This window comes from Salpingoeca rosetta (assembly GCF_000188695.1).
Source record: "Salpingoeca rosetta unplaced genomic scaffold supercont1.9, whole genome shotgun sequence".
In the NCBI taxonomy this organism is placed as follows: Eukaryota; class Choanoflagellata; order Craspedida; family Salpingoecidae; genus Salpingoeca; species Salpingoeca rosetta.
The window spans coordinates 1,301,700-1,326,699 of record NW_004754925.1 but is presented as its reverse complement, the minus strand read 5'-3'; the positions used below and the strand labels follow the sequence as shown (position 1 = coordinate 1,326,699).

At 55.5% G+C, this 25,000-nt stretch overlaps 5 protein-coding genes across 5 annotated transcripts in view; 1 reads left to right on the top strand and 4 right to left on the bottom strand.

Annotated features, from left to right (window-relative positions):
* PTSG_04183 (SCY1 protein kinase) overlaps positions 1-5,677 on the bottom strand; it is a 6,683-nt gene extending 1,006 nt beyond the window's left edge. Inside the window, exons 1-18 of the mRNA XM_004995023.1 lie at positions 5,556-5,677; positions 5,345-5,397; positions 5,011-5,118; positions 4,617-4,817; positions 4,237-4,367; positions 3,916-4,022; positions 3,530-3,646; positions 3,261-3,340; positions 2,801-3,004; positions 2,422-2,580; positions 2,184-2,243; positions 1,969-2,024; positions 1,565-1,655; positions 1,265-1,360; positions 955-1,035; positions 689-796; positions 418-543; positions 1-256 (exon numbers count right to left, since the gene is read on the bottom strand). The exon at positions 1-256 is cut by the window's left edge and continues 9 nt beyond it. Of these exons, the coding sequence (XP_004995080.1) occupies positions 1-256; positions 418-543; positions 689-796; positions 955-1,035; positions 1,265-1,360; positions 1,565-1,655; positions 1,969-2,024; positions 2,184-2,243; positions 2,422-2,580; positions 2,801-3,004; positions 3,261-3,340; positions 3,530-3,646; positions 3,916-4,022; positions 4,237-4,367; positions 4,617-4,817; positions 5,011-5,118; positions 5,345-5,397; positions 5,556-5,634 (2,113 nt within the window). The 5' untranslated portion in view covers positions 5,635-5,677. The remainder of the gene's footprint in view (positions 257-417; positions 544-688; positions 797-954; positions 1,036-1,264; positions 1,361-1,564; positions 1,656-1,968; positions 2,025-2,183; positions 2,244-2,421; positions 2,581-2,800; positions 3,005-3,260; positions 3,341-3,529; positions 3,647-3,915; positions 4,023-4,236; positions 4,368-4,616; positions 4,818-5,010; positions 5,119-5,344; positions 5,398-5,555) is intronic.
* A 71-nt stretch (positions 5,678-5,748) lies between these two features.
* PTSG_04182 (uncharacterized protein) lies at positions 5,749-11,664 on the bottom strand. Its single transcript, XM_004995022.1, has 13 exons — positions 11,319-11,664; positions 11,081-11,095; positions 10,693-10,801; positions 10,154-10,407; positions 9,782-9,914; positions 9,480-9,560; positions 9,215-9,286; positions 8,952-9,070; positions 8,587-8,745; positions 8,352-8,459; positions 7,997-8,113; positions 7,621-7,709; positions 5,749-7,416 (listed from the first exon to the last, which is right to left on the bottom strand). The coding sequence occupies exons 1-13, from the start codon at positions 11,373-11,375 to the stop codon at positions 6,294-6,296; spliced, it is 2,436 nt and encodes an 811-aa protein (XP_004995079.1). The 5' UTR covers positions 11,376-11,664; the 3' UTR covers positions 5,749-6,293.
* Positions 11,665-12,086: 422 nt separating this feature from the next.
* PTSG_12140 (uncharacterized protein) lies at positions 12,087-15,044 on the top strand (the record flags this gene model as incomplete). The annotated part of the gene is made up of 9 exons (XM_004995021.1): positions 12,087-12,176; positions 12,644-12,703; positions 12,855-12,915; positions 13,101-13,267; positions 13,456-13,499; positions 13,752-13,830; positions 13,967-14,040; positions 14,208-14,670; positions 14,813-15,044. 9 exons carry the CDS (start codon positions 12,087-12,089, stop codon positions 14,942-14,944), a joined length of 1,170 nt encoding a protein of 389 aa, XP_004995078.1. The 3' UTR covers positions 14,945-15,044.
* A 536-nt stretch (positions 15,045-15,580) lies between these two features.
* Positions 15,581-20,643, bottom strand: PTSG_04179 (uncharacterized protein; the record flags this gene model as incomplete). Its single annotated transcript, XM_004995020.1, has 10 exons — positions 15,581-16,375; positions 16,685-16,801; positions 17,001-17,145; positions 17,425-17,585; positions 17,910-17,970; positions 18,134-18,198; positions 18,410-19,814; positions 19,951-19,970; positions 20,322-20,372; positions 20,590-20,643. 10 exons carry the CDS (start codon positions 20,641-20,643, stop codon positions 15,581-15,583), a joined length of 2,874 nt encoding a protein of 957 aa, XP_004995077.1.
* A 793-nt stretch (positions 20,644-21,436) lies between these two features.
* The window catches only part of PTSG_04178 (uncharacterized protein), a gene marked incomplete at its 3' end in the record, with an annotated part of 12,369 nt that continues 8,805 nt past the window's right edge, over positions 21,437-25,000 (bottom strand). Inside the window, exons 24-33 of the mRNA XM_004995019.1 lie at positions 24,693-24,893; positions 24,330-24,452; positions 24,021-24,134; positions 23,662-23,766; positions 23,272-23,359; positions 22,905-23,001; positions 22,579-22,652; positions 22,360-22,391; positions 22,047-22,173; positions 21,437-21,711 (exon numbers count right to left, since the gene is read on the bottom strand). Of these exons, the coding sequence (XP_004995076.1) occupies positions 21,437-21,711; positions 22,047-22,173; positions 22,360-22,391; positions 22,579-22,652; positions 22,905-23,001; positions 23,272-23,359; positions 23,662-23,766; positions 24,021-24,134; positions 24,330-24,452; positions 24,693-24,893 (1,236 nt within the window). The remainder of the gene's footprint in view (positions 21,712-22,046; positions 22,174-22,359; positions 22,392-22,578; positions 22,653-22,904; positions 23,002-23,271; positions 23,360-23,661; positions 23,767-24,020; positions 24,135-24,329; positions 24,453-24,692; positions 24,894-25,000) is intronic.

Here is a 25,000-nt window from a genome sequence, read left to right as displayed (position 1 = left end):
AGATACCGGCCGACGTGACCGCAAATCCGTCAAAGATGGAGCCGGCTGAGGCGCCAGTCGCTGTTGGTGCTGTCGTTGCTGCTGTTGGTGCTGTCGTTGCTGCTGTTGGTGCTGTGGTGTGCGGTGGTGGTGACGGCGTGGTTGCTGTTGGCGTTGGCATCTTGGCGAGTCGTGCTAGAACGTCGCGTTCCCCTGCAGTGTCAAAGGTCGGAAAAGCGGACAGGGACGAGGTGGAGGAGGAGGATGCTCCATCCTTCTGTTGTGTGTGATGCGGACAGCGATTACGATGAACAGGGCGAATAGCGGCGCAGACAAACAAAACAAACAAGACAAAATAAAACAAGACAAAACAAACAAGATAAAACAAACAAGACAAAACAAACAAGACAAAACAAACAAACACGCGCTGCATCTCACGTGTGTCATGGCAGCGACGGTGGAGTCTGCCTGGCGTGCAAGCACTTCGCGTTCCTTGAGCGCTTTCGTCCGCTCGTTCTCAATCGACGTCGTGATGTCCCTTACCAGCCGCACAATCGTCGTGAACTGATAATGTGGATGCACGTCGATGCGTGAGCCATTCGTAGGCGTTGCGGAAACACAAGGCAATGCACATACACACACATACACACACACACACGTGTCACATGCGCAAGCATGCACACACACGCACACACACACACACACACACCTGCTTGAGGTTGAGGTTTGGCGCTGCCATAAACGGAGCAATGAGAACGAGCACGCGGGTGGAGAGACAGCACGCATCCAGGCCATATTTGTCTTTGTCGCGCAGCGCCTGTGAACAAACGTGCACGCGCGAACGATTATGGTGGATGGCGCCATCAAGCGAATGATGACCAATGTGTCAGTTCATGTGTGAGATAGTGTGTGTGCGTGTGAGGTGCGTGTATGCGAATGTGTGTGTGTGTGCATGTGTGTGTGTGTGTGCCGCACCTGGTGCAGGACGCCCAGCATGGCCATGACGACGCCGGCGTCTCGCTGCTTCACGTGCTCCAGCATCGGCAACATGCTCTCCTGCACACAATAGCCAGCACGTGTGCAGGCAAAACAAAGCATTTAAGTGGGTGGCAGCAAGAGTGGTAGACAGAACGCATGTCATGCCAGTGATGCAAGTGCAACTGCACCAGCACATGTGCACGCATGCGCTAGCATTGCCATCACACACATGTGCGCACGTGTGACCACGCTCTGACAGTACTCATGCATGCAAGCACGATTGTGCGAGCACATGTGTCCGCCGCACCTGGAAGATCCACTTGTCCATAACGGGGAGGAGCTGGCCGAGACACACGAGCCCGTTGATGCGCAACTTCGCATCTGTCGTCGTCACAACAAGCCGCTGCCATGTACACCAAAGTGGGAAGGGTGAGTGAGTGAGTGAGTGAGTGAGTGAGTGAGTGAGTGAGTGAGTGAGTGAGTGAGTGAGTGAGTGAGTGAGTGAGTGAGTGAGTGAGTGAGTGAGTGAGTGAGTGAGTGTGTGAGTGATCGAGCACGCAGATACGTACACCCCTACACAACAGCACACAAGAACACATGCACACACCTGAACGAGAGGGAGGAGTTCATTCTTCATCGCCGCGTAGTCGATGGTGTTCATGACAGACGGAAGGACCTGCAAACACAACCCGACGACGCTGTAAACGAAGGGGGGAGGGGTGCCGGTGATTGCGACAAGTGTGGCGGTGATGATGGTGATGTGAGCACAGCGTTGCACGTGCACTGGTCGAAGAAATAGCAGCAGCAGCAGCAGCAGCAGCAGCAACAACAACAACAACAACTTCAACAACAACAACCACAACAACAACAACAACCCACAACAACAACAACAACAACAACAACAACAACAACTTAAACAACAACAACAACAACAACAACAACAACAACGAGCAAAGCAACAACGACAACAACAACAGGGCAACAGGCACAGTGCCCGTGTGTGTTGCCGACCTGCTGTCTTTGGAGGAAAGCGCTCGATAAATCATTGGCAGAATGTGCTGCTTCACCTGATTCAGCGAAAAGAAACAAGATGTGGGGATGATGATAATTTGACGATGAGCGAGATGTGGCGGTGACCAAGGAAAACACTTTGCGTGGGCGGGCGGTACGAAACACACGGTCGCACATGCGTGCACGCCAGCGCATGCGTGAATGAGTGGACATACGATGTTGCTCGGGCTCTTTTCAAGCAGCAGCGAGAGTTTCCCCAAGAAGATGGCTTGCACCTGTGCACACACACACACACACGCATGTGCGAGGGCAGTCAATAACGGCTTGGCAGAGAAAGCCCATGATACTTGCAATGACGATCAGTAACAACGCATACCACGCACAAATAAGCGCGCATACACAGACACAGATGCGCACACAGACACAGACACACACACGCACGAGTGCATGCACCTGCACGGGGTCTGTGACGCTGAAGAGGGGCATGAGGTGGGGCAGGATGTCCTTCTCAAACTCCACAATGCTGCAGCCGTCGGCAATGGTGAGGATGTTGGGCAGCACAAACGGCGCCATGAGCGACTGCTTGCACTCGCGCTGTAACGCAGGTAGCACCTGTATTTCGCGCGTGTACATGTGTGTGGCGCGCGCGCGCGCGTGTGTGTGTGTGCAACTGCGTTAAGAGTATGTGAGATTTGGCGCGAGCATCACAGCAGCTCTGTGCAGGTAATCAGAACAACTTCAAAAACAACAATAACAACAACAACAACAACAACAACAACAACAACAACAACTTAAACAACAACAACTTAAACAACAAGAACCACCACCGCACCCTCTGGTGCACGACGCGTCGCGGGAGAGAGTGCAGCACTTTCGGCAGCTCCTTCATAAACTGCGCCTTGGTTGGGTTATCCTTCTCATGCAGGGACGTGACAAAGCGGAGGGTGAGCATCGGCGTGGTGTTGAGCGACTGGTGCTGCGGTACGTCGCGCGCCGTCGGCCGTAAGGATTCGTGTGTGTTGAGCATCGACTTGACCTGTCGCACGCATAAGGGTAGCATGGTTATGTGTTTGGAAGGAGGGGTGATTGTAAGAAAGCATGTCTGCACGTGACGTGAAGTCCACGACAGCAAACGACACCACACACACACACACACACACACACACACACACACACACACACACACACACACACACACACACACACACACACATGACACACACACACACAACACACACAACACACACACACACATGACACGCAGTACAGGCACGAAAGTCCAACATGCGCACCAAGTCCTGCAGAGCGGATGGAACTTCCGACAGCTCTCCTGCGGACATGCGTGAAATGCGTTCGACGTTGCTTTGAAACGCTGCACACATGTCGCGCGGGAGACAACACACGGGACAAGAACGTGACGTGAGCATGCGCGTGTACATGTGGGCGTTTGCACGGTTATTGACAAACAACAGTACAGAGCAGTCAATTAACCACCACCACCACTGCCACTGCCACCACCACCATCACCACCACCACTGCCATGCATGCCGTGACACCCCACCAAGGACGTTGCCGTTGCTCTCGAGAATTGGGCGGCCGTGGTTGAAGCAAGCGAAGATGACATGCCCAAGCGAATACACGTCGCTCGCAACACTCCGCGTCCGAGACACAATGTACTCTGAGGTGTGATGCAATAGGCGTGCCCGAGCGTGTGGTGTGTGCGGTTGCTTTGCGATGAAGGAGGGAAGCATCGCGAAGCTTTGTCACGTTGCACCAGACCCTCGCCACCCACACGAGACCGAGAGAGAAAGACAGAGACTTGCACAAAGACGCACACACAAACAGACGCACACGCAAACAGACGCACACGCAAACAGACACACACAGACACACACGCACACACACGCACACACACGCACACACACACACACGCACACAGACACACACCTGGGGCGAGGTAGTCGAGGGCGGGTTGTGTGGCGCGGCCGGCAGCGCTGCGGGGGGTGGTGTCGCTGTACTCCGGGAATTCAACACCAGCACCAGGCTCCTGGTACCTGCGTTGAAGCAGAAATGGGGTTGGGGGTGTCGGATTGGTAGATGATGAGGGCACATGGGGTGGCCGGTATACATGCATGAGGTGAGGCACAAGACGAGCGAACATGCACAAGACTACGCGAAACCATGCACATACAACACACACACACACACACATACACACGCGCACAGACGCATATGTGATCACACTATTACACAGCAACAGCAACGCACTTGACATGGCACGCAAAGTCAAATGCCCAAAGCTTCCACGAGCCATCTTGCGTCACGACAATGGCATCTGGCGTCACGTTCCCGTGGATGAGCTGAGCGTGGTCGTGGCAGAACGACAGCGCATCGCACACCTGTCGTTGGTTGGAGTGGAACACATGTCAATGGCGCGGGTGGGTATGAACCACGAAGACACCATGGATGGCGGGAGGTGTGTGAACCACAGGGTTCAGCTCAAGACGACAACTGAACAGCATCTGCACTTGGAACACGCACACACACGCACGCGCACACACACACACACAAAAAAAACACACACACACACACACACACACACACACACACACACACACAAAAACACACACAAACACACACAAACACACCTGTGAAATGCCGATGGAGCACTCGAGCTCGTCCAGCTCATATTGCTTGATGGAGAGCGACACCTTTGGCAGGTTGTCGAATTTGCCAAGCAAATTGCTGAGGCTGGCAACGACGCGCTCTGTGGCAAAGGCGATATAGTCTTTGCTCTCCGTCACGGGAAACACGATTCGCAACACGTTGGGATGCCGCAGCTTTTGCAGCTGTGAACGGCATCGCAAGCGCGGTGGGAAAGACACCCAGTGTCGTCAGCGAGAACCACAAAGGAGGCTTTCTTTGATGTCACAGCACACGAGCAACAAACAGGAGTCAACAGCCGATGTACCAGCAGCAGCAGCACACACTAAGCTGCGGCATGGTTGTGGGTTTATTGGTTGTTGCCGAAAGCCCGTGTACCTGGCTTGCGCCTTGTCGCGCCAGCTCAAAGACGCGGTCCTTTGTCCTTCGGTCGAGAGTCTTGTCCTGGTTGATGGCCTTCTTATCGAAAATGAACACGCTCGCGTTCTGCAACCGTGCGTGTCAGGTCGCAAGCACAGGATTTGCATGAGCTTGAGGGAGCTGGAAGGGAGCACACACACACACACACACACACACACACACACACACACACACACACACACACACACACACACACACACACACACACACACACGCTCTCTCTCTCTTTCTCTCGCTCGCTCTCCCTCTCTCTCTCCCTGTGTCGGTACAGCTGCGCTTGACTTCAGCACACCTCGCTGCGGCCGCGGTGAACGGCGTCGTGCACCCTCCACAGCAAGCATGTCCCTGAGCACGCGATGTGTCAGTGTGTGCGCGTTTGTTGGTGAACATCACATGCGATGCATTTGCTGTGTGCTGGTCGTACACAATACAGCACAGTCAAGCAGGTTTCGCAGCAGGACATACAGACCACATTGCACACCATCATCCACCCCATTGCTCACCTGCACTGGCGACGTGTGTACCCACGTCATACTCTTTCAGGCACGCATTCCCACTGAACGTCGACCTGAGTCGCTGCATCGTCTCAGGAGGTGGTGGTCAGCGAGCGCTTGTTTGGCACGACGATTTGTGGAAACTTTCAAACACTTTTCTACAATGCTCAAGTTCCACAAGCTCGCCATGCATGTTCTCATGTCTCACTCTGCGTGTTTCTCTTCCACAACGAACAGCAATAGCAATAGCAACAGCAACGTCAACAGCACAATGCGGCCTCCCCCTGGCATGGCGCGTCAACAGCGTGTGGCATTTTCAACCTCGTTCGATGGGCGTCAGAACAAACAACAACAGCAAACCACACAACCATTAACAAGGCCCCACAGCCAGCAACAACCACGCATACACACTCACACACACTCACACACACACACACGAGGGGCTCGAGCATGGGCACACATCAGCCACAAACGGCAAGGCAGTGGAAGACACGGCAGTCTGGATGATAACAGCAAGCAAAAAAGGGAACAGCAAAGTCAAACAAGGGAAAACGCGAGCCAAAAGAGAGCGAGAAACAGGCAAAAGCTTGGAGAACGACAAAGGTGCGCTCGAGCCTCAGGTGGCACCAGGGGAGAGGACCAACACGAAACGAAACAAAGGAGAGTGTCATGGGAATAGGACCACAGTACAATAACACAACACCCACCAAGCACCAAGCGAGTGGGCAGAAACGTGGTGGTCACGGGTCAGAAGTTGAGCGTCTTGCTGTCGCGGGGCAGGAGGTCCTCGGAGGAAGCAGAGGCAGACGCATCTGCACTCGTGTCAGTCTTGCCATCAGCATCGCCACCACCGTCACCGTCGTCGTTGTTGTTGGTAGTGGAGGTTGGCTCGCTGACAGGAGCCGCACCGGTGTCGTTCTGGTTGGTGGTGGTGTCGCTGTTGTTGGTGTCGACGTTGGTGTCTGTGTCATTGGCAGCTGCGGCGATAACTGGCTCCGTTGAGTCGCCATTGCCTTGTGTCTCGTTAGGCTTATCATCATCATCCTCTTTAACGTGTTCCTCCCCCTTGTCTTCCTCCTTCTCCTCTGTCTTCACTTCTTCCCCCTTGTCCTCCTTCTCCTCCTTCACGACGTCTGCCGCCTCGTCCTCACCGCCCGCGTTGGTGTCTGGCTTGCGATTGCGCCTGCGCTCCCGCTGCCGCTGTGCGCGCTGCGGCTTGGCCTCAACACCTGTCTTCTCAGCACTATCAGCACCATCAGCACCATCAGCACCATCCGTCTTCTTGGTGTCTGCAACAGGCGTGGCTGCCTTGTCACCGCCACCATTGGCCGGCTCACCAGCACCATCGCCATCAGCGCTCGCATCACCGGCATCGCCCTTGTTCCTGTTTCGGTTCCTGTTGCGGCTCCTGTTGCGGCGTTTGCGCTGGGGTTTCGCTTCGCCATCGCCGCTGCTGTCACCAGCACCTGGCTCGACTGCCTTGTCCTCCTGCTTGGTGTTGTCAGCCTGGCTGTTGTCGCTCTCGTTCTTCTTCTTTGCCTTCGCCTTCGCCTTGTTGTCCTTCTCAGCTGCACCCTTGTCCTTCTCTTCCTGACCCTTGTTCTTCTTCTGCTTCTTCTCCTCCTTCTTGCCTTCCCCAGCCTGTCCCTTCTTCTTCTTTCCATCTGCAGCATCCGCCGCTGCCTTGCCGCCCTCACTTGCCTCCTTTACTCCACCCTTCTTCTTCTTGCTGCTGCTGCTGGCGGTGTTGTTGGTGCTTGACGTGGCCGCGTTTGTCGTTGCCGCCTCGCCGTTCTCCTGCTTGCTCCTCCGCTTGTTCCTGCTGCGTCGCTTCTTCTTCCCCGCAGACGGATCAGGCCCACGCAGCAGGCTGCACTCCCATGCAACAAGTTGTCGAGGGAAAGGAGGTGGCGTTTACATGCGTGCGTGAGTGTGAGTGAGTGTGTGTGTGTGTGTGCGTGTGTGTGTGTGTGTGCGTGTGTGCGTGTGTGCGTGTGTGCGTGTGTGCGTGTGTGTGTTTGGACACGCAATAATTGTGCAAATCAGAACTTCACACAGAGCAGCACACACGTACTCTGCGGGCATGTTGAGCTTGATGGGCTCCTGCTTGGCCTTGGTGCTGTTGCTGCCGCCGATCTTGGCGCCCTGACCCGCAGTCATGGTCTGCACAACACAGCACACACACGCACACACGTACAACAAAGGGGGCGGGATTGTTGGCAGGTGGAGAATTAGCAGGCAGGCTGGGAAAAGGGAGCTCGCGAAGCGACACACACAAACAAACAAACAAACAAACAAACAAACAAACAAACAAACAAACAAACAAACAAACAAACAAACAAACAAACAAACAAACAAACAAACAAACAAACAAACAAACAAACAAACAAACAAACAAACAAACAAACAAACAAACAAACAAACAAACAAACACGTGCTCGTGCGCACACCTCTGGTGGGGGCGCGCCTGATGCGGCGTTGTAGAGGGCGCCAAAGGAAAGGAGCTGCTGGGCAATGGACTCCGGCGCACCAAAGAAGCGCGGCTGCTGCCAGTGCGGCAGATCAAGCTGCAGCACAGTGGGGAGGAGGGAGAATGAGGCGAGTCCAAGCACACACACACACACACACACACACACACACACACACACACACACACACACACACACACACACACACGCACGCATTGACACGACGGCAGCGTATCAGGTGAAGCGAGAAAGCAAGAATTCGACTGCACATGCGCGTGCGCAAGCAAGCATATCGAAACACATCGTGTTGTTGCTTGCCCAAACAGCAAGCACGCACCTCGCTAAAGGTCTTGAACTCCTCAATCTTGAGCAGGGTGTCTGGTGGCACGGCGCCCGTCTCCTCGTACGATGCGCGCACGCTCTTCTTCAGCTGTTCAACCATCGCCTGCACAACAACACACACACACAAACAACACCGAAAGCGGTGAATGTGGTGGTTGTGACAAGAAGAGCATGGATGGCTGTGGGTGCTGCAGCAGGACTGGCGATGCCTGCAGGCAATGGGGACTGACCTTTCGCTTGGAGAGGAGTTGGACTTCACGGTAGAGCTCGCGCTCAATTTCGCGCATGAGGGCAGTCTCGCGCATGGTGATGGACTGGGCGAGGCGAAGGAAGGACAGGCGCACATCCTCACGCGCAGCGCCCCACTGCGCACTCATCTCCGCCTCCATCTGTTGGCGTGGCGAAGAAGAGGGTGAGGGTGAGGTCGGGAGTGGGGTGGAGGGTGTATGACAAAGCGATCAGACATAAGCTGTGAACAATTGAGCCAACACAACACGCCACTGCTGCCGCACTGCCCACTACCACCACGACCAACAACCTACTCCACGCACCACCACCACCACCACCACCGCGGCCACGGGCAACTGCAGGGCACCTGAGCGAGGACGGCGTCGATGTTCTTGAGGTTGACGGCTGCCGGGTGGTCCACCATCTCCGTCTCAAGCACATCCTGCGGCGGCCGCACAACCTGCACATTCCGCGCAGGCGCCCCACCTGCTTATGTGTGTGTGTGTGTGTGTGTGTGTGTGTGTGTGTGTGTGTGTGTGTGTGTGTGTGTATGAGGTGGACGATACTTTGGGTGCTCACGCGTATGTGAGTCGTGTTTCACGGGCGTGCGCACATGGAGCGGTACTTCACCTTCTTTTGTGGTGTCGTCCGTGACTTCCGCTGTGGAGACAACAACGTCATCCTGCTGATTCAGCGCGCGCTCTGTTTGGGACCATCCAACAGTGCACGTGAGAGTGTGTGAGAAATTGAGAGTAACGCACACAGCGCAAGACGTGGCGTGGGCGCACATGCGAACATTGGCGTCCTCATGCCCGAAGGGCGACATGTACACACAACACAACACAACACAACACAACACAGCACAACACAACACAACACAGCGCGGGCGACTGACGCTGCTGCATGAGTGTTCGCTGGACGGCAGCCGGGGTGCTGGCCATCAGCTCCGAGATGTCAATCCGCTTCATCCCCGCATCTGATCAATCGCAACAGTCATGGTGATGGCGATGGTGGCGTGTAGCATGCTGGTGTCAGTCTGGGCAGGCGCTTCATGGATGCGTTCACGTGTAGGTGACATAACTCGACGCGTGGATAACAATCAGTGCACGGCGTGTGTGCTGATGCTACACATGGACATGACTTGACGAAAGAATCAACGCATGGATTGACAAAATGGACGGGATGGACGAGACTCACCTGGACCAGCATGTGCTGTGCCATTGGGGCGGGTGCCAGTCGCGGGAGTGGCTGCAGTCGTGGCGGCGACAGGCGCGGTGCTCGGTGTCGGCAGATCGTCAATCACAACCTTGATGGGGTCAAGCTTCTTGATCTAACGGCAGCACGGCAACGCGACGCACGCACACGCGGTTTCCGTGTGAATGAGCAGCAGAAGCAGAAGTAGCAGCAGCAAGCAGACTGGTGGTGTTGGGGGCTGTCGCACACCAAACCCGATCACCCCCGAGGCACACGCACGCAAAGAATGCATGCACGCGCACGCAGCAAGCACTGCTCCACATGTAACGAGGCGTGACATGAAGCATGGGAACACGTGAATGACCCACAGCCTACCTCGTGCTTGCGGCGGTTGCGCTTGTCGCGCTTCTTGGTGCTGGCGGCGGAGGACGCGGCGTTGGCCGCGTTGGCGTCTGCGTTGTCGCCCTGGACCCCCTTCTTCTTGTTCTTCTTGTCGCCGCCGGGCGCCTCCTCTTGCTGCTGCTTCTTGCGCTCCCGCTGCTGCTGCTGTTGCTGCTTCTTGCGGGCCTGCTTTTGCTTCTGCGCGGCTGCGTCCTTGTCCCACTCGCGCAGGCGCGCCTTGGCGGAGCCTTGTCATCACCGACAACAGCAATGGGAACAGCAACAATGGAAACCACGACAACAACGACAAGAGCAATGTAACGGCAACAAGAGCAATACAACAGCAACAAGAGCAACACAATCAGGCGTACAGGGAAAGAACAAGTATGAGTGGGCCAACAGCAGCGAAGCAAGCGTCCAAGCTCCACGTGGCACGCCAGCGTGTCATAATGGCAATGTCAGCAGAGCAGCAGGTTGGAATCGCAAGTCAGCGTTGTTGGTGAGCCAAGACAAGGTATGAGGGACAGCCGTACCATCCGAGAGAGCGTCGAGGACGTCGGCAACGCTATGCTGGAAGCTGTCGAGCAGCAGAATGACATGGTCGCGGGGCGTGTCGGGGAACACCTCATGCACTTGGCGAATCTGCAACAGCAACAGCAACAGCAACAGCAGTCACCCATGCACCGGCAACCAGTGTGAGACGAATGAACAACAAGCGCAGCTGCAGAACACAATTCGATCACTGCATGACTGGTCTGCGTTTGTGTTGAGGAGAGGGGTAGGTGACGAGTGTCACGTGCACAGCCTGACACGCTAACAGCAACACGGAAACAAGCGGGCAGCAACACGGAAACAAGCGGGCAGCAACACATCCACATCCACACACACACGCACACATCTACGTGCAGGGAACAAACTCACCATTTCCTTCATGTTCTGTGGGAGGAGGGGGGAGCAAGATGCGGCGTCCGTGTGGAGATGCACACAGAAGGCGAGGCATCATGAGTGGGAAGCTGAAGCAAGTGACATGCTCTCCCCAGTCCAGTGCACACACATACACACACACACAAACACACACACACACTCTCTCTCTCTCTCGCAGACAGACAGACACGTACACACGCACACGCAGTTCATCCAGGAGGTGTCCGCAGCTCACCTTTCGAGCGGTGTCGCGTGCACCTGCACGAACGCCAGCCTCGCCGAAATAATCCATGGTGGTGGGTCTCAAAAACGATTCAACGAAAGGAAGCAAAGCAACAGAGATTGTGTGTGTGCGTGTGTGTGTGTGCGTGTTGAGAGGGGAAGACAAAGGAACTGGTGCCTTGCTTGCTTTGCTTGCTTGCTGCTTTGGTTGGTGCTGTACTTGCAGTGTTGCAGTCCCTGGTTGGTGTTGTTCCTGTGGTGTGGTTGTGGGCGTTCGCGCGACGTGTGCGAGTTTCTTGTTGGTGTGGTGTGTGTTGTTTGTGTTTGTGTGCGTCGTAATGTGTAGTGGCGACTTGTGGGAGATATTGCAAATCCTCGTCTTGTTCCAAGGCAGGCTATCCACCATAAAGATTTCGCACAAGGAACAAAGCGGAAGTGCGCACTCCGTCGCCTGCTTGTGCCTTTTTCACCACCATCGTGTGCGCCGACTTCCAACCTTGGTGCGTGCTGTGCGTGTTGTGTGCTTTGGTGCCTCGTGTGTGCTGCTGCTGTCTTGTCTTGGGTGGTGATGATGTGGTGCTGTGTGTGGTGCTGTATGCACCCACCTGCTGTGTTGAATGCACGTGTTCTGCGCGGGCGGGTGTGTGAGGCAGAGGATGGGGCACCGGGATCGTCTTGGTCTCACACGTTTGCATCATTGTCGCATCCACAACACCACCACGCGGTGCAGTCCTTTGGCCCCCTCGCCTCGACCACACGACACACACAACAACAACCAGCCATGTCCTCGGCTCTGCAGTGGAAGATTGTGCGGAAGTTCAACAAGTTCCAGCATGTCAACTCCAGCGGCGATGGCCGTGTCTTCTCCAAGGTACACAGTGACATCACACGCTGCGCGTGTCGCGTGGAGGGGTACCAGCACCACCAACGAGCGCGACGATTGTTGCGACGACCGCCACTGCCGCTGTTGTTGTGGAAGCGGGCATGCTGCACGGTTGGATGCACTCATTTGTGTGCCAAGGACACCACACAGCATCTGTGCCGGCTGAGGCAGGGAGGGTTATGTGTTGCGAGAAAGGAATTGTGCATGCTGGTCAGCAGGGAAGATGTACCGCACCAGCCGTATCTTTGAAGTGCAGCACTCGCGGCTGTTAACTCGCAGTTACCTGCAGAACCACTTTCACAGCTGCTGCTTCCCCCCCCCCAATTTCACAACAACAACAACAGCAGCAGCAGCAGCAGCGCACAACAGCCACCTTTGATGATGTCCATCCCCTTGCACACGTCTCAATGCTCCTGCTAACTCCGTTTGACATGCTGCGTGTTGCACTTTTGTAGGAGCCCACCAACCTGAAGAACATCAACTCCCCACGCTTCTCTGGCATTGTCAACGCCAAGGTGCAAAGACTTTTCCTTCCTGTTGTCCATGTTGTGCACATGTGGCCTGCATGGTGGTGAATCCTCTCCTTGGAAAGGCTACCACCCTCTCAGAACGTGCTCTTTTTTCATGGTTGCTCTATGTGCCATGAATGCGTTTGTTGTTGCTCAGGCCATTGGTCTCAAGGCTGGTCCCAAGGGCGGTGCCATTGTCATCACCAAGACAAAGAAGGGTATGTTATTGTTGCGAGTTGTGAGAGGCGCTTGTGCAAAGTGTGTGTGTGGCGTCGTCGTTGTTGTTGTTGTTGTTGCTGCCGTTTGTTTGTTGTTTGTTGCTTGTTGCTTGCTTTTCTCGTTGACGGCGATTGACGACGGGTGCTGTTTGCTGTTGTGCGCGTGATTGTGTTGTGTTGCACAGCTGCTGTCTGCCCCAAGAAGGGCTTCCAGGGCGTCGCCCTCCGCCGTGGCGCTCGCCCCACCAACCGCGCTGTTGCCAACGTTGCCCGCTGCCTGAGGCCTGACCTCAAGCGTGCTGCTGTTGCCCGCGCGTCGGCCCTCATCCTCGCCTCCAAGCCCAAGTCCGGGGTGAGTTGACGACGGTGCCACCCTCGTCGGCTGTGCACTGTTACTGCTTGTTCCGTGTGTGTGTGTGTGTGTGTGTGTAGGCATGACTGGGTGCTTGCTGCTGCTCTTTTGGTGTTGCAGCTCTCTTTCTGTCGACTGTACGTCCCATCTTTGCTCACCTTTGCATGCTCGCCTTGATTCAACCGCAGTCTAAGAAGTCCCGCTCTGGCCGCAAGTCCCGCAAGTCCCGCAAGTAAACACGCCGCCTGATGCTGCGTTGTGTTATCTGCGTGTACTGGTGTGGTTGTTGACCCATGTTGTTGGTGCAGGTGTGGATGACGATGGTGTCGATGGAGTCAGCCCTGCCGTTGTGTGCAGGCCGTGCTGCCAACGTCGTTCTCTAACAGTACAAGGAAGCACACATACACGTGATGTGATGTGACGCCAGTTGGGTGATGTGACAAGGGCGAGGGGAGGGAAGACAACCAACCACGAACAAGACGAGCGAGGCAAAGAACGCTGAGGTGTGCGAAAAGCTTGTCAATTTGGCAACAGCTGCAAAACGTTACGAATCCAAGCAAGAGGTTGTGTGTGTGTGTGTGTGTGTGTGTGTGTGTGTGTGTGTGTGTGTGTGTGCTGGGGTGCTGCACATACCTTCTCGCTCTCATCAACTCACTGCCCAACACAATCACCGCTCTTGTCGCTCACTACGACTCCCAGATGGCCAAGTTGCAACGACTGCAAGCGCAAACACAGCAAGTGTTTCACGACACGCAAGCGTCCGTGCCTCCATGGTGCGTGATGGCGTTGTGACATGCATGTCGCTTGCTCTCGCTCCCGCTCTCTCGTTCCCTCGCATCTCACTCGGCTCCCACCACCGCTACCACTGCAACACATCACATCACCCATCACCATCGCCACTACTGCAACCACATCCATGCCACTCCCTCTTCACCATCAGGTTCACCATGCCCAAGCCCACTGTGGGAGCAGAGGTACAATCGCTGCCGATTGATGCTGCGTGGCACGGCTTTGCAACACACATGTCCTCCGCATGTGTCACCGCCATGGAGCTCTTCTGCAGAGACCGCCGCCAGCACGACGCACCCACCGCCCAGTTCCTCGAGCGCATGCGCCACCACACTTCCCGACGAGCAGCTGCAGCGGCGGCAGCGGCGGCAGCTCGGCACGCCCCACAATACCAACGATCACATCCACAGGCACAAGCACATCCACAGACACACCTCCGTCCACGCCCGCATCCACACCGGCATGTGTGCGCACCAGCACCAGCACAACAACCACAGATTCAAACACAACCGCAGCCTCATGTGAGGAGGGCAGTCTACCAGCGCGACAATGCCGGCATCTCCTCCGTACAGCAACCGCACGGGCAAGCATATCCACAGACCCAGCCGTTTCAGGTCAGCTTGTGCTTTGTGGCTTTTGTTTCATCTCCCAGCTGCATCTCACCTGTGAACCTTGCGTGCGTGTGACCACGTTTAGCCTTCTCAACTCAACCAGCCCACACACAAACACACACACACACACACAACTGTTGCACAGACCAACTTGGAGCTGCCGCCTGGTGACTACGACGTTGTGTTCTCGGATCGTGATACGGGACAAAAGCAAGCATACCGCCTCATCATGGGGCCCAACGAGCGCACAACCCTCGCGCTGTCCCGTCCAAGATAACACAACACAACGCACTCACTCACTCATGCGAAGCCCAGTGTTGTTTTGCTGCCCACCACGCAAGTCATGTCAACGTTCATCATACACGATCCGCCACCAGGATGCAGTACTTGACAACCAAATATTGTGTGTGTGTGTGTGTGTGTGTGTGTGTGTGTGTGTGTGTGTGTGTGTGTGTGTGTGTGTTCGTGTGTGTGTGCAAGAAAGGGAGATAGAGAGCATGCATGGATGAGGGGCACACGCGATATGGAGGGTCGGTTTATTCTTCTGAGATCTACAAAAGGTCTTCTTCACCAAGCCATATGCTCATATAGCAACACAGCAAGACCAGCACAACGTGCACACACATGCACGCGCATGCATACCCGTATGAGCTGATCACCGCAGTCACAAGTCATGAGGAAATAGCAAAAGGGTGCGAAGAAAGGGGGGGGGAGGAGGAGAGGGGCGTTCTTAAGTTCAATCACAAGCACAAAAGCAAATGGGACTGATACACTGCTGCATGTGCGTGTCTGAACACAAAACCAACATCGCGTCGAGGCCACAGCTCCCAACACAAACCGCCAAACATCCAAACACGTTCACCATCATCACCATCATCATCACCATCATCGTCGTCAATCATCGCCATTACCATCACTGAGCAGCAGCAACCTCCTCCTCGGCCTTGATGGCCATGGGCGTGGGTGCGCCTGTTGTTGCTGTCGTTGGCGGGTGTGCAACCAGCGTCGCCGTGGTCGAAACAACGGGCGGTGCCACAGGTGCCATGCGCGTTGCGTTTGCGTACGGCGCGGGTGCAGCAGACCTGGCCATGGTTGTCATCATCGCGCGCGGTGTTGCGCTTGCGCTCGCCCCAGCAGGTGCTGCTCTCGTTGGTGCCATTGTCTTGGCCGTTGTGGGGTACGGAACACCAACGTTGTTGCGGGCAGCAGACGCAGGTGGTGGTGCCGACACGACGCTGTACGTCGTGGACACTGGAGGCGCGGGTTGCGCCCGAGACACTGGTGCTGGGACTGCAACCACTGATGTGGATGGGCCAGCGCCGTGCGACACGGGCACTTGTTGCTGCTGCTGGTACTGGTACTGGTACTGCTGCTGGTACTGGGGCTGCACAGTGGATGCAGGTGCTGCCATCACGTTGACATGGGCAGCAGTGGTGTACGTGCTTGGAGGGGCGGTGGTGGCAGCTGTGCTTGTGTGCGCATATGACTGAGGGTATGTGACTGGCGGCTGCGCTGTGGGAGTCGCCATCACCTGTGATAGCGTCGTGCCAGGCACCACCCACTTCTTTGCGCCATGTGTCGTGGTTGTGGTGGCGGCTGTCACTGCTGGTGCTGCTGGTGTGGCGGCGGGAGCAGCAGTCGCCGGCGTGCTCACAACAGCAATGTCCATCAGCGGTGACCCGGGCAGCGACTGGCCAAGCTCGGCCAGCTGTGTGTGTGTGTGTGTGTGTGTGTGTGTGTGTGTGTGTGTGTGTGTGTGTGTGTGTGTGTGTGTGTGTGTGTGTGTGTGTGTGTGTGTGTGTGATTTTGTGCGTGTGTGTGTGTGTGTGTGTGTGTGATTTTGTGCGTGTGTGTGTGTGTGTGTGTGATTTTGTGCGTGTGTACGTGTGTGTGTGATTTTGTGCGTGTGTACGTGTGTGTGTGTGTGTGTTGGGCATGTGCAACGCAGCAAGGCGGCAGGCATAGCGAAGGCGCGTGTCAACAGATACATCGAACACACACATCATCACTGGCGCACCTTGGTGGTGATGCCGAGGGTTTCAAACGTGGACTTGAGCTGCTGCCGCTGCGAGGGAGAGAGCGAGAGCGCCGTCTGGATGGCGCCGGGCCGCAACAGCCCGCCAAGCACCGAACTCTGCACCAGGTACAAAGACGGTGGGGTGCGAATGGATTGACGTGTGCAGACAAAGGAAGCTATCGCGGCCGTTGTTTGCGACACAAAAAAAAAAAAAAAACACCAGGCACGCACATGCGCACACAAAATGCCCTCACAAACGCACTCAAACACACGCACACACGCACATGCGCGTACACACACGCACGCACACACGTACCTGCAGCTGGCCCTTTGCGGCAAGGGTGTGTGCTGATGGCTGCGGGGTGGCTGTGCTGAGGGCGAGGGCCATCACGAGGATGGCACAGGCGCCGGGACCAGCAGCAGCGGCAGCCTTGCTCGCTGACGTTGGCGTCGCCTTGCGGCTGCACCCGCACACACACATACATGCACACATACATGCACACATGCATGTACACACACGCACATACACACGCACAGGTTGGCGTCAAGGGGGAGAGGTTATTGGGTGGTGGGTTGGAAGAGGGCAGGTTGAAGCGAGATGAGATGGTTGAAGAAAGCGAGAGACAGAGCGAGAGACAGAGCGAGAGACAGAGAGAGGGAGAGAGAGAGAGACAACAGCCCCATACGTTTCACACAACACGCATGCGCACACACACACATGCGCACGAGCGCGTACACACCCTGTTGACGACTTGGAGCGGAGCTGGCAGTTTTCGTGCTGGAGATCGGAGACCTTGTACTGCAGCTGCTTAATCTGCGCAGCCATCTGCTCCTTCTCGCTCTCAAGCGTCGAGATGTACTCCTTCCGCCGCATGCGGCTGTGCTTCGCAGACAGCTTGTTCTGCTCGTACATTAACGAGGAGGGGGAAGCAGTGGTGGGACAAGGCCACAAAGCAAGCGTTTGGGGATGGAAGAGTGAGGTGGTGTTGCTGACATGAAGAGGAAGACAAAGGAGACAGACACACACACACAGACAAGACACAAACACAGAGACACACACACAGACAAGACACAAACACAGAGACACACACAGACAAGACACAAACACAGACAGATAGACAGACACAGAGCAGCGTCCATCTGAGCATCTCAACAGAGCATAGCCACTCGACGGAGCTTGTGGCACATGCAGAGTACATACGCACACGCACACGCACGCACGCACCTTGATTTTCCGGCGGATGGCCTTGAGCTCCTTCAAACGCCCAGTGGACACATAGTCCAGCCTGCGTCACAGCAAGCAAGCGCGAAACACACACACACATGTGTGTTTGAGCGCGTTCAAAACATGCAGGAACACACAAGAAAAAGATGCGATCGCTTTCCTCTTCCAACACACACACACACATCCACACAAACACGCAGTCGAGACAAGATGGGCAAACGCACTTGTGCACGACAGCGCCCTCCTTCTCCATCAGCGCACGCTCCTCATACGTCAGACTGTCAATAAACTAAAATCAGCCGTTGACAAGAAGCAGGGCAACAAGCGAGGGCGTGCATGTGCGTGTAAGTTGACTGGGCGCAACCATCCGTGTGTGTGTGTGTGTGTGTGTGTGCGCTGTAAGGGCAAGGTGATGAAAGCCAAGTTTGCCTGATCCCTCCTCTCCTCCTCGCCTCCTCCTCCAATGATTCGTCTCGTTGTATACAGACAAACATGCTGACCTGTGCAACTGCGTCCTGCCTGACGGGCGTGGCGTCATGCGCAATGCGGCCCTTGTTGCCTCTCCTCGCAGCCATCGCCTTCATCCCATTCATATGGTGTGCACTGCCATGTGCACCTGCCTGACCGCTTGTCGTGGTGTCCACTGCAGCCGCTGCTGAGGAGACGGGTGGTGCTGGTGTTGTGAGTGAGACGGGTGGCGCCTTCCCTGCTGCGGGGCTGTGGGCCGTCGGTGGGGAGATGGACGCCGAGCTTGCACTAGAGTCGTTACTCCCATTCGTCGCGTGCCCGTTCCCATTGCTGCAGCTGTTGTAGCTGTTGTTGCTACTGCTGCTGCTGCTGCTACTGTCGTTGTCCACAACGTACCGCAGGCTACCGGAGGGTGGTGGCGGCATTGAAGATGCACACGCAGCCGATGCCATACCCGTGCCCGTGGTGCACTGCTCGCACGTGCAGCGGGCACCACCCGTGTTGTCCATGCTGTACTCATTGGTGTTGGTGTTGGCGTGATGGGACGTGTGGGCCCACCCGGCTGCTGGTGTGTGCGCGTGTGTTGATGTCGGGTGATGATGATAGGAGCCATGACTGGTTGTCAGCGGCAGCTGTACGGGCGCAAGCGATGACTGATGCGCTGCTGGTGTGCCGGCTGGCTGTGTTGCGTTGTGCTTCCACTTGGCGCCCGCACTTGCACCTTGCCCACGCTTCTTGCTCCCTTTACCACCACTGCGCTTGCGACCGCCACCGCTTGCCCTTCCTCGCCCTTTCTTCTGCTTCTTCGACGCACCACCATGACCACTGCTGCTGCCGCTGCTGCTGCTGCTGGCGGTAGTGGTGTGCCTGCCGTTGGCGCCACCAGCCACTGTTGGTTTTCCTGGGCCAGACGGTAGTGGCTGCGCAGAGTACACGCTCCCTGCTGGCGCAACGAGCATGCCACTGCCATTCTCGCCGTCCACGCTCTGTTGCTGGTGCGGGTGCTGGTGGTGGTGCGACGGTGCGTCTGGTATTGCGCCTGCTGTGAGCAATCGCCGCGGCGATGCCGTGCAATGGTGCGGGCTCGATTCAGGAAACATGGGCGACACCGGTGTGCTGCCTAGTGGCTGATTGAGGTCTTGCAGTTCCCCCCACAAGAAGTCGTCCGTTGCATCGCCCTCGCCAAAGCTGACGTCCCATGCCCCGGCATTGGTTGCCAGTGCCGCGGAGGTGGCTGGTGTCGGCGCCATCGTTGCTGCTGTTGTTGTGGGCGCTGACGTGGCGGCGGTGGACGTGGCGGAGCCATGCATATCCATGGTCTTGGACCGCTTCGGTACGGGCATCAGTTCAAACAGATCGCCGTGCATGGATGTCGGGCTGTGCAAGCGACTGCCCATGTGCCCGCTGCCAGTCATGTCCAATGGCTGGAACGAGTGCCTAGTGTGCAAAGCAAGCGAAGCATCGTGGCGTGCGCGCAGTTGAGGTGAGGTGGAGTGAGGTGAGGTGAGGTGAGGTGAGGTGAGGTGAGGTGAGGTGGAGGTGGTAGGATGGGCGAAACAGGGGCGTGATTCACACTTGCTGCAAATGAAACAACTGCGCGAGCGTGGTCGTGTCGCTTGCTTGCACGTCAAAAACAAACAATGCAAGGGATGCGTGCCTCTCCCACCCTGTTCTGCGCGTGTGCTTACCCCTGATGGATGGTTAGGGCAACAGCCAAGAGGGTGGTGCAGCCCCAGGGCGTGGTGTTCAACGCGGTCAAAGGGTGGGTCCCAAGCGAAACGTGGACAATAGCAAGCAAAAAACACCACACGCCAATACAGGCATCATACATCAGTGAGAAACGCCTTCTACGAGTGAGCAAAGCACACATACATAAGGACGGCAACATGTACGCACATGCAAGCATCAGCAACATGCACGTGGAGAGCAACGAGGACATCGCACCGGTGCAAAGCCCTTTGTGTCGTCCAGTGGAGAGAGATCATTGCCATTGTCCTGTCGTCGAAAGGAAGACGGCGCAGGTACACAACAGATGAAGAGAGTTTTGTGTGTGTGTGTGTGTGTGTGTGTGTGTGTGTGTGTGTCGGGATGAGTTGAGGACATCAAAGGCTCGCATTGCAGTCAGTGATATCAAGCAGAATAAGCGCTGTGTGTCATTGCACCACGCAAGGAACGGGCAGAGTTGAACAAAAGTGTTGCGCATCGCACTCACCACCGTGGAAAAGAGGTCGAGGTTTGGGTGCGTGGTTGGGATGGAGTCGCTCATAGCGACAGGTCCACGCGACTGCTGTCAGGGCAAGCAGGGAACGTTGGCCAATGCCAGTGGTTGGCGGTCAGTGATCAATCAAAGAAGGACCATGCTGTTGGCGAACAAAGGGTTTGATGTGATGGAACAGTGATGGAGGGCGGGGTATGTGTCACAGTTGATCGTGTATAGCTCATACCGCGTGTCGTGTGCGGCGAGCCTCTGTCGCTCCCTCAACGTGTATCCCGTGCGACAACGAAGCGACCACCAACCACAATCAAACACCACACCACACTGCCACATACACACAAGGCAGTGAAACAAGCAAGCAAGCAAGCAAGCAAGCAAGCAAGGAGTTGTGGTTGGCGGAACAGAAATGCGCGTGCGTCTGCTTTGCTTCGCATGCGGACTGAGATGTTTCTTGGAAATCATTAGTCAAACATCGGCGCTGTGTGTGTGCGTGTGTGTGTGTGAAGTGCGTGTGGTGTGTGAATTGTGTGAGCAGTGGGCTCTGACCTTCTTGTTGTGCAGTGGCTCTTGTCTTGTTGTCGTTGTCCCCCATCTCCTTGTCTCCCCCCCCCTTTCCCTTCTTTCCTGTCCCCTGTTCTCTCCCCTTCATGTCTCCATGCTGCTGTTCACTCACGGCGACGCGCCGTCACAATGCCATACCATGCACAACAACACCAAACCAAGCCTAAGCTCAACAACGACCACGAACGACAAGTGCATGAACACACAACACAACGCACAAAACAAGCACACAACAACACACACCACACACTACGGTACACAGCGAAACAACAGGCAGCAAACATCAGGGTGCTGACGCAGGTGGCGGCAAGGCGGGTCTTGTCTTCGCTGTTGTTGGCGTTGTTGCTGCTGTTGCTATTGTTGGTGTTGTGCGAGCGAGGAACCGCTGGGCGCGCTTGGTATCTGCGAGGAGGTACGAGGCATCAATGACCTCGGGCACGCTCGAGCGCGGCACACTCTTGATTGCGCGGTCCTTCAGCTTTTCCCGCAAATCCTCCACAATCACCATCAGCGGTGGGCGCGGCTCAGGTGTGGCGGCACGTGCGCTCGCACTCGCACCTGCACGGAGGGACAAGTCATAAATGGATGGAGGGTGTGCGCGCGCGTGGGTGAATGAGTGGGTTAGTGAGTGAATATGTGCGTGTGTGTTTGAGTGGAGCGGGTGAGTATATATGTGTGTGTCTGTGCGTGTGAATGTGTGTGTGTGCATGTGCATGTGTGTGTGTGTGTGTGCCATGAGGCTACACTTAAACCTGCCATGCTCCATGTTCCTCACGTTCATCACGTTCCTCACGTTCATCACGTTCATCACGTTCCTCACGTTCATCACATTCCTCACGGTCATCACGGTCATCTATCATGTACCCCCTCCCCATCATCCCTTAACCACGGACCGTGTCGTTGGAGTTGGAGCTCTCGTTCAAACGGTGGCCAGCGCGTGTCGCCTTCCTCGCGTGTGATGAACGTCACATACAAGTCGCCGCCCAGCGACATGCCATCCGCCTTGACACTCTTTCGCCTCTGAGAATGTGGTTGCGATTGCATACATGAATGAAGAGTGTGTGTGCGTAAGCCGGTGCGTATGTGTGCGTGCGTGTGTATGTTTGTGTTTGTGTTTGTGTTTGTGTATGTGAAAGAGGAAAACTTCAAGCAAAGAAACAAACGCAGAGTCTACAACGCAGCTTTGTGTCTGCAGCAGCAACTCACGCTTCCCTGCGACGAGGCCTGCTTGCCATCCACTGTCAATCAATATTCATTCACGCAAACGCACGTGTACATTTACACGTGTACGCCACACCCATTGCCGTTAATATTCGCGCTGATGAGTGGCAACACGTAGCATGACAGCAGACAAGGCTTCGCTTCACCACAACCACCATCACTCATCACGCCATTATCGCACCAGCATGAAATGCTGTTGTTCACCTGTCAGCGAGCGCTGAATGTCGTTCTTCTCCGGTAAAATCCGAAAGAAGGTGCGATTAAGGGGAAGCGGAAACCTGAAAAGGGGGTTGTGTGTATGTGTGTGCATGTGTGCATGTGTGCATGTGTGCATGTGTTCATGTGTGCATGTGTTCATGTGTTCATGTGTGTGTGCATGTGTGTGTAAAAGCCTGTACATGTGTACAAGTTAGAGCATGAGCAAAGGGTACAACAGCGCCCACAATTCGCCTTTCTTGCCGTTGCCAATCCAATTCAACCAAGCATCATCATCACCACCACCACCGCCACCACCTGCTGCCGCAACGTACGCATCGAAGGTCTTGATGGACGCCCACGAGCGCGTTTCCGGTGCGTATCGGTACTCGCACACATACACATCATCTGCCGCAACACACAGCGGTCGCACTGCACACGCACACAAGTAAATGACAAACAGAAGTACAGATGCAGGGTGGACATGGCGAAGAGTGTGAGCGATGCAATGAGTGGTTGGTCACTTCAAGGGAAGGGAATCACAACAAAGAAGAAGAAGTTCCAGTCTTGCCGCTCTTTCAGCAATCACAACTTGCACAAACACACATGCGTACACACACACAATACAATACAATGGCCCATCGTCGGTCATGTGTGCGTTTGTGCTTGTGCTCGTGTGTTTGCGATCGCGCAATCACGTACTGTGCACGTATTCCTTTGGTGTCATGACGAAACAGTTGCCAGCAATATCGTCCGGCGCAAACTCAACAGTCGTCGATGTAAACGCAACCTGATGCAACGCAGGGGGCGAATTGATGTGAGAAGGGCCGTGAAAACGACAAGGACCTGTGGCGGATTGATACAAGGCTGATGTAACACACGTGTGTGTGTGTGTGTGTGTGTGTGTCTGTCTGTCTGTCTGTCTGTCTGTCTGTCTGTCTGTCTGTCTGTCTGTCTGTCTGTCTGTCTGTCTGTCTGTCTGTCTGTCTGTCTGTCTGTCTGTCTGTCTGTCTGTCTGTCTGTCTGTCTGTCTGTCTGTCTGTCTGACAGAAGAAGCCCACGTGAGCTGTCCGACCATGTGTGCTGTGGTACCTCGTTGGCGTAAAAGCGCTGGGTGTGGTGGACGAATGTCTCTGCGGGGTAGAAGAACAGCTGCCCAAAGACGGAAACTGAAGCCGTACGCACGTCCCTCGTCAACTGGTCATTCACGAAACACACACGCACACGCACACGCACACGCACGCAGACGCACACACACGCACACATGCACGCGTAATGAGTGGATGTGAGTTGGTGATGGGGGGGGGGGAGGATGCAACACAATGGAATTTGTCACGCATCATGGAGAGGACACAGCAATGTCACACGCTAGCAAAGACCATCAGTTGCAATGCAACGAACAATGCAAACTGAAAAGCAACAACCCAAATCGCACAGCAAGGCGCGCCCACCATTGTGATTTGGACGATTGCTGGTTTTGAAATTGGCGGCTGCTCGTCGCCGACGAGGGCAGATCGCTGCACATACACAAACGCGCCGAGATGCAGATGCCCAGCACTCGTTTCCTGAGCCGTAAATGTGTGTTTTGAACAAGAGGAGGGGAGGGGGTACACCGTGGAATTCCGGAGGGTATGGAGGGGGTGAGGCGAAGCGAACGTGATAGGGAGCACCCACAAACGCGCAGGCACATGCATGCGAAACCCGTCACTGCGCAAAGACCATGCCAACACGCGTTGACACACGATTCAAAACGTACGCACCAGTGATCTGTAGAAGACGGCTGTTGCTGTGCTCTTCTCAAATAGAAGCGCATCCAGTCTTGCTCTCGCCGCTCGCTCCCCCGCCTCCGCTGCCCGCATGTCTTTGCGCGCGCCAGACAGCGCCTGGTGGTGGTGGTCATGGTGGTGGTCGTAGTGGTAACAAGACGAAGAGGAGCGAAAACGTGGACATGTGAGTGAATGCGGGCGATATGTGAGTGTGCATACGTGTGTGAAAGAGATGTAGCATGAATAAACAAAGAGGACTGACGGTACTCCGGGTCAATGAAGGAAGAAGCAAGGAACGAAGGAACGAAGGAAGGGAGCAATGCACGATGAATTGTTTGTGTTCACCACTGCACTCACCAGCACGAGTGTTGACAGCTCAACCTCCGCCAGCGTCAATGCAGACTCGCACGCGCGTCGTCTCTCTTGTTCTTGCTGCTGCTGTTGTACTTGCTCTTGCTGTTGTTGCTCCTGTGACTGTGGCTGTGGCTGTCCCCGTTGCAATTGTTGTTGTGGTTGCGTTTGCTGTGGCTGTTCTTGGTACACTTGGTGGTGCTGCTGCTGTTGTTGTTGTTGTTGTTGTTGTTGTTGTTGTGGTTGCGTTTGCTGTGGCTGTTCTTGGTACACTTGGTGGTGCTGCTGCTGTTGTTGTTGTTGTTGTTGTTGTT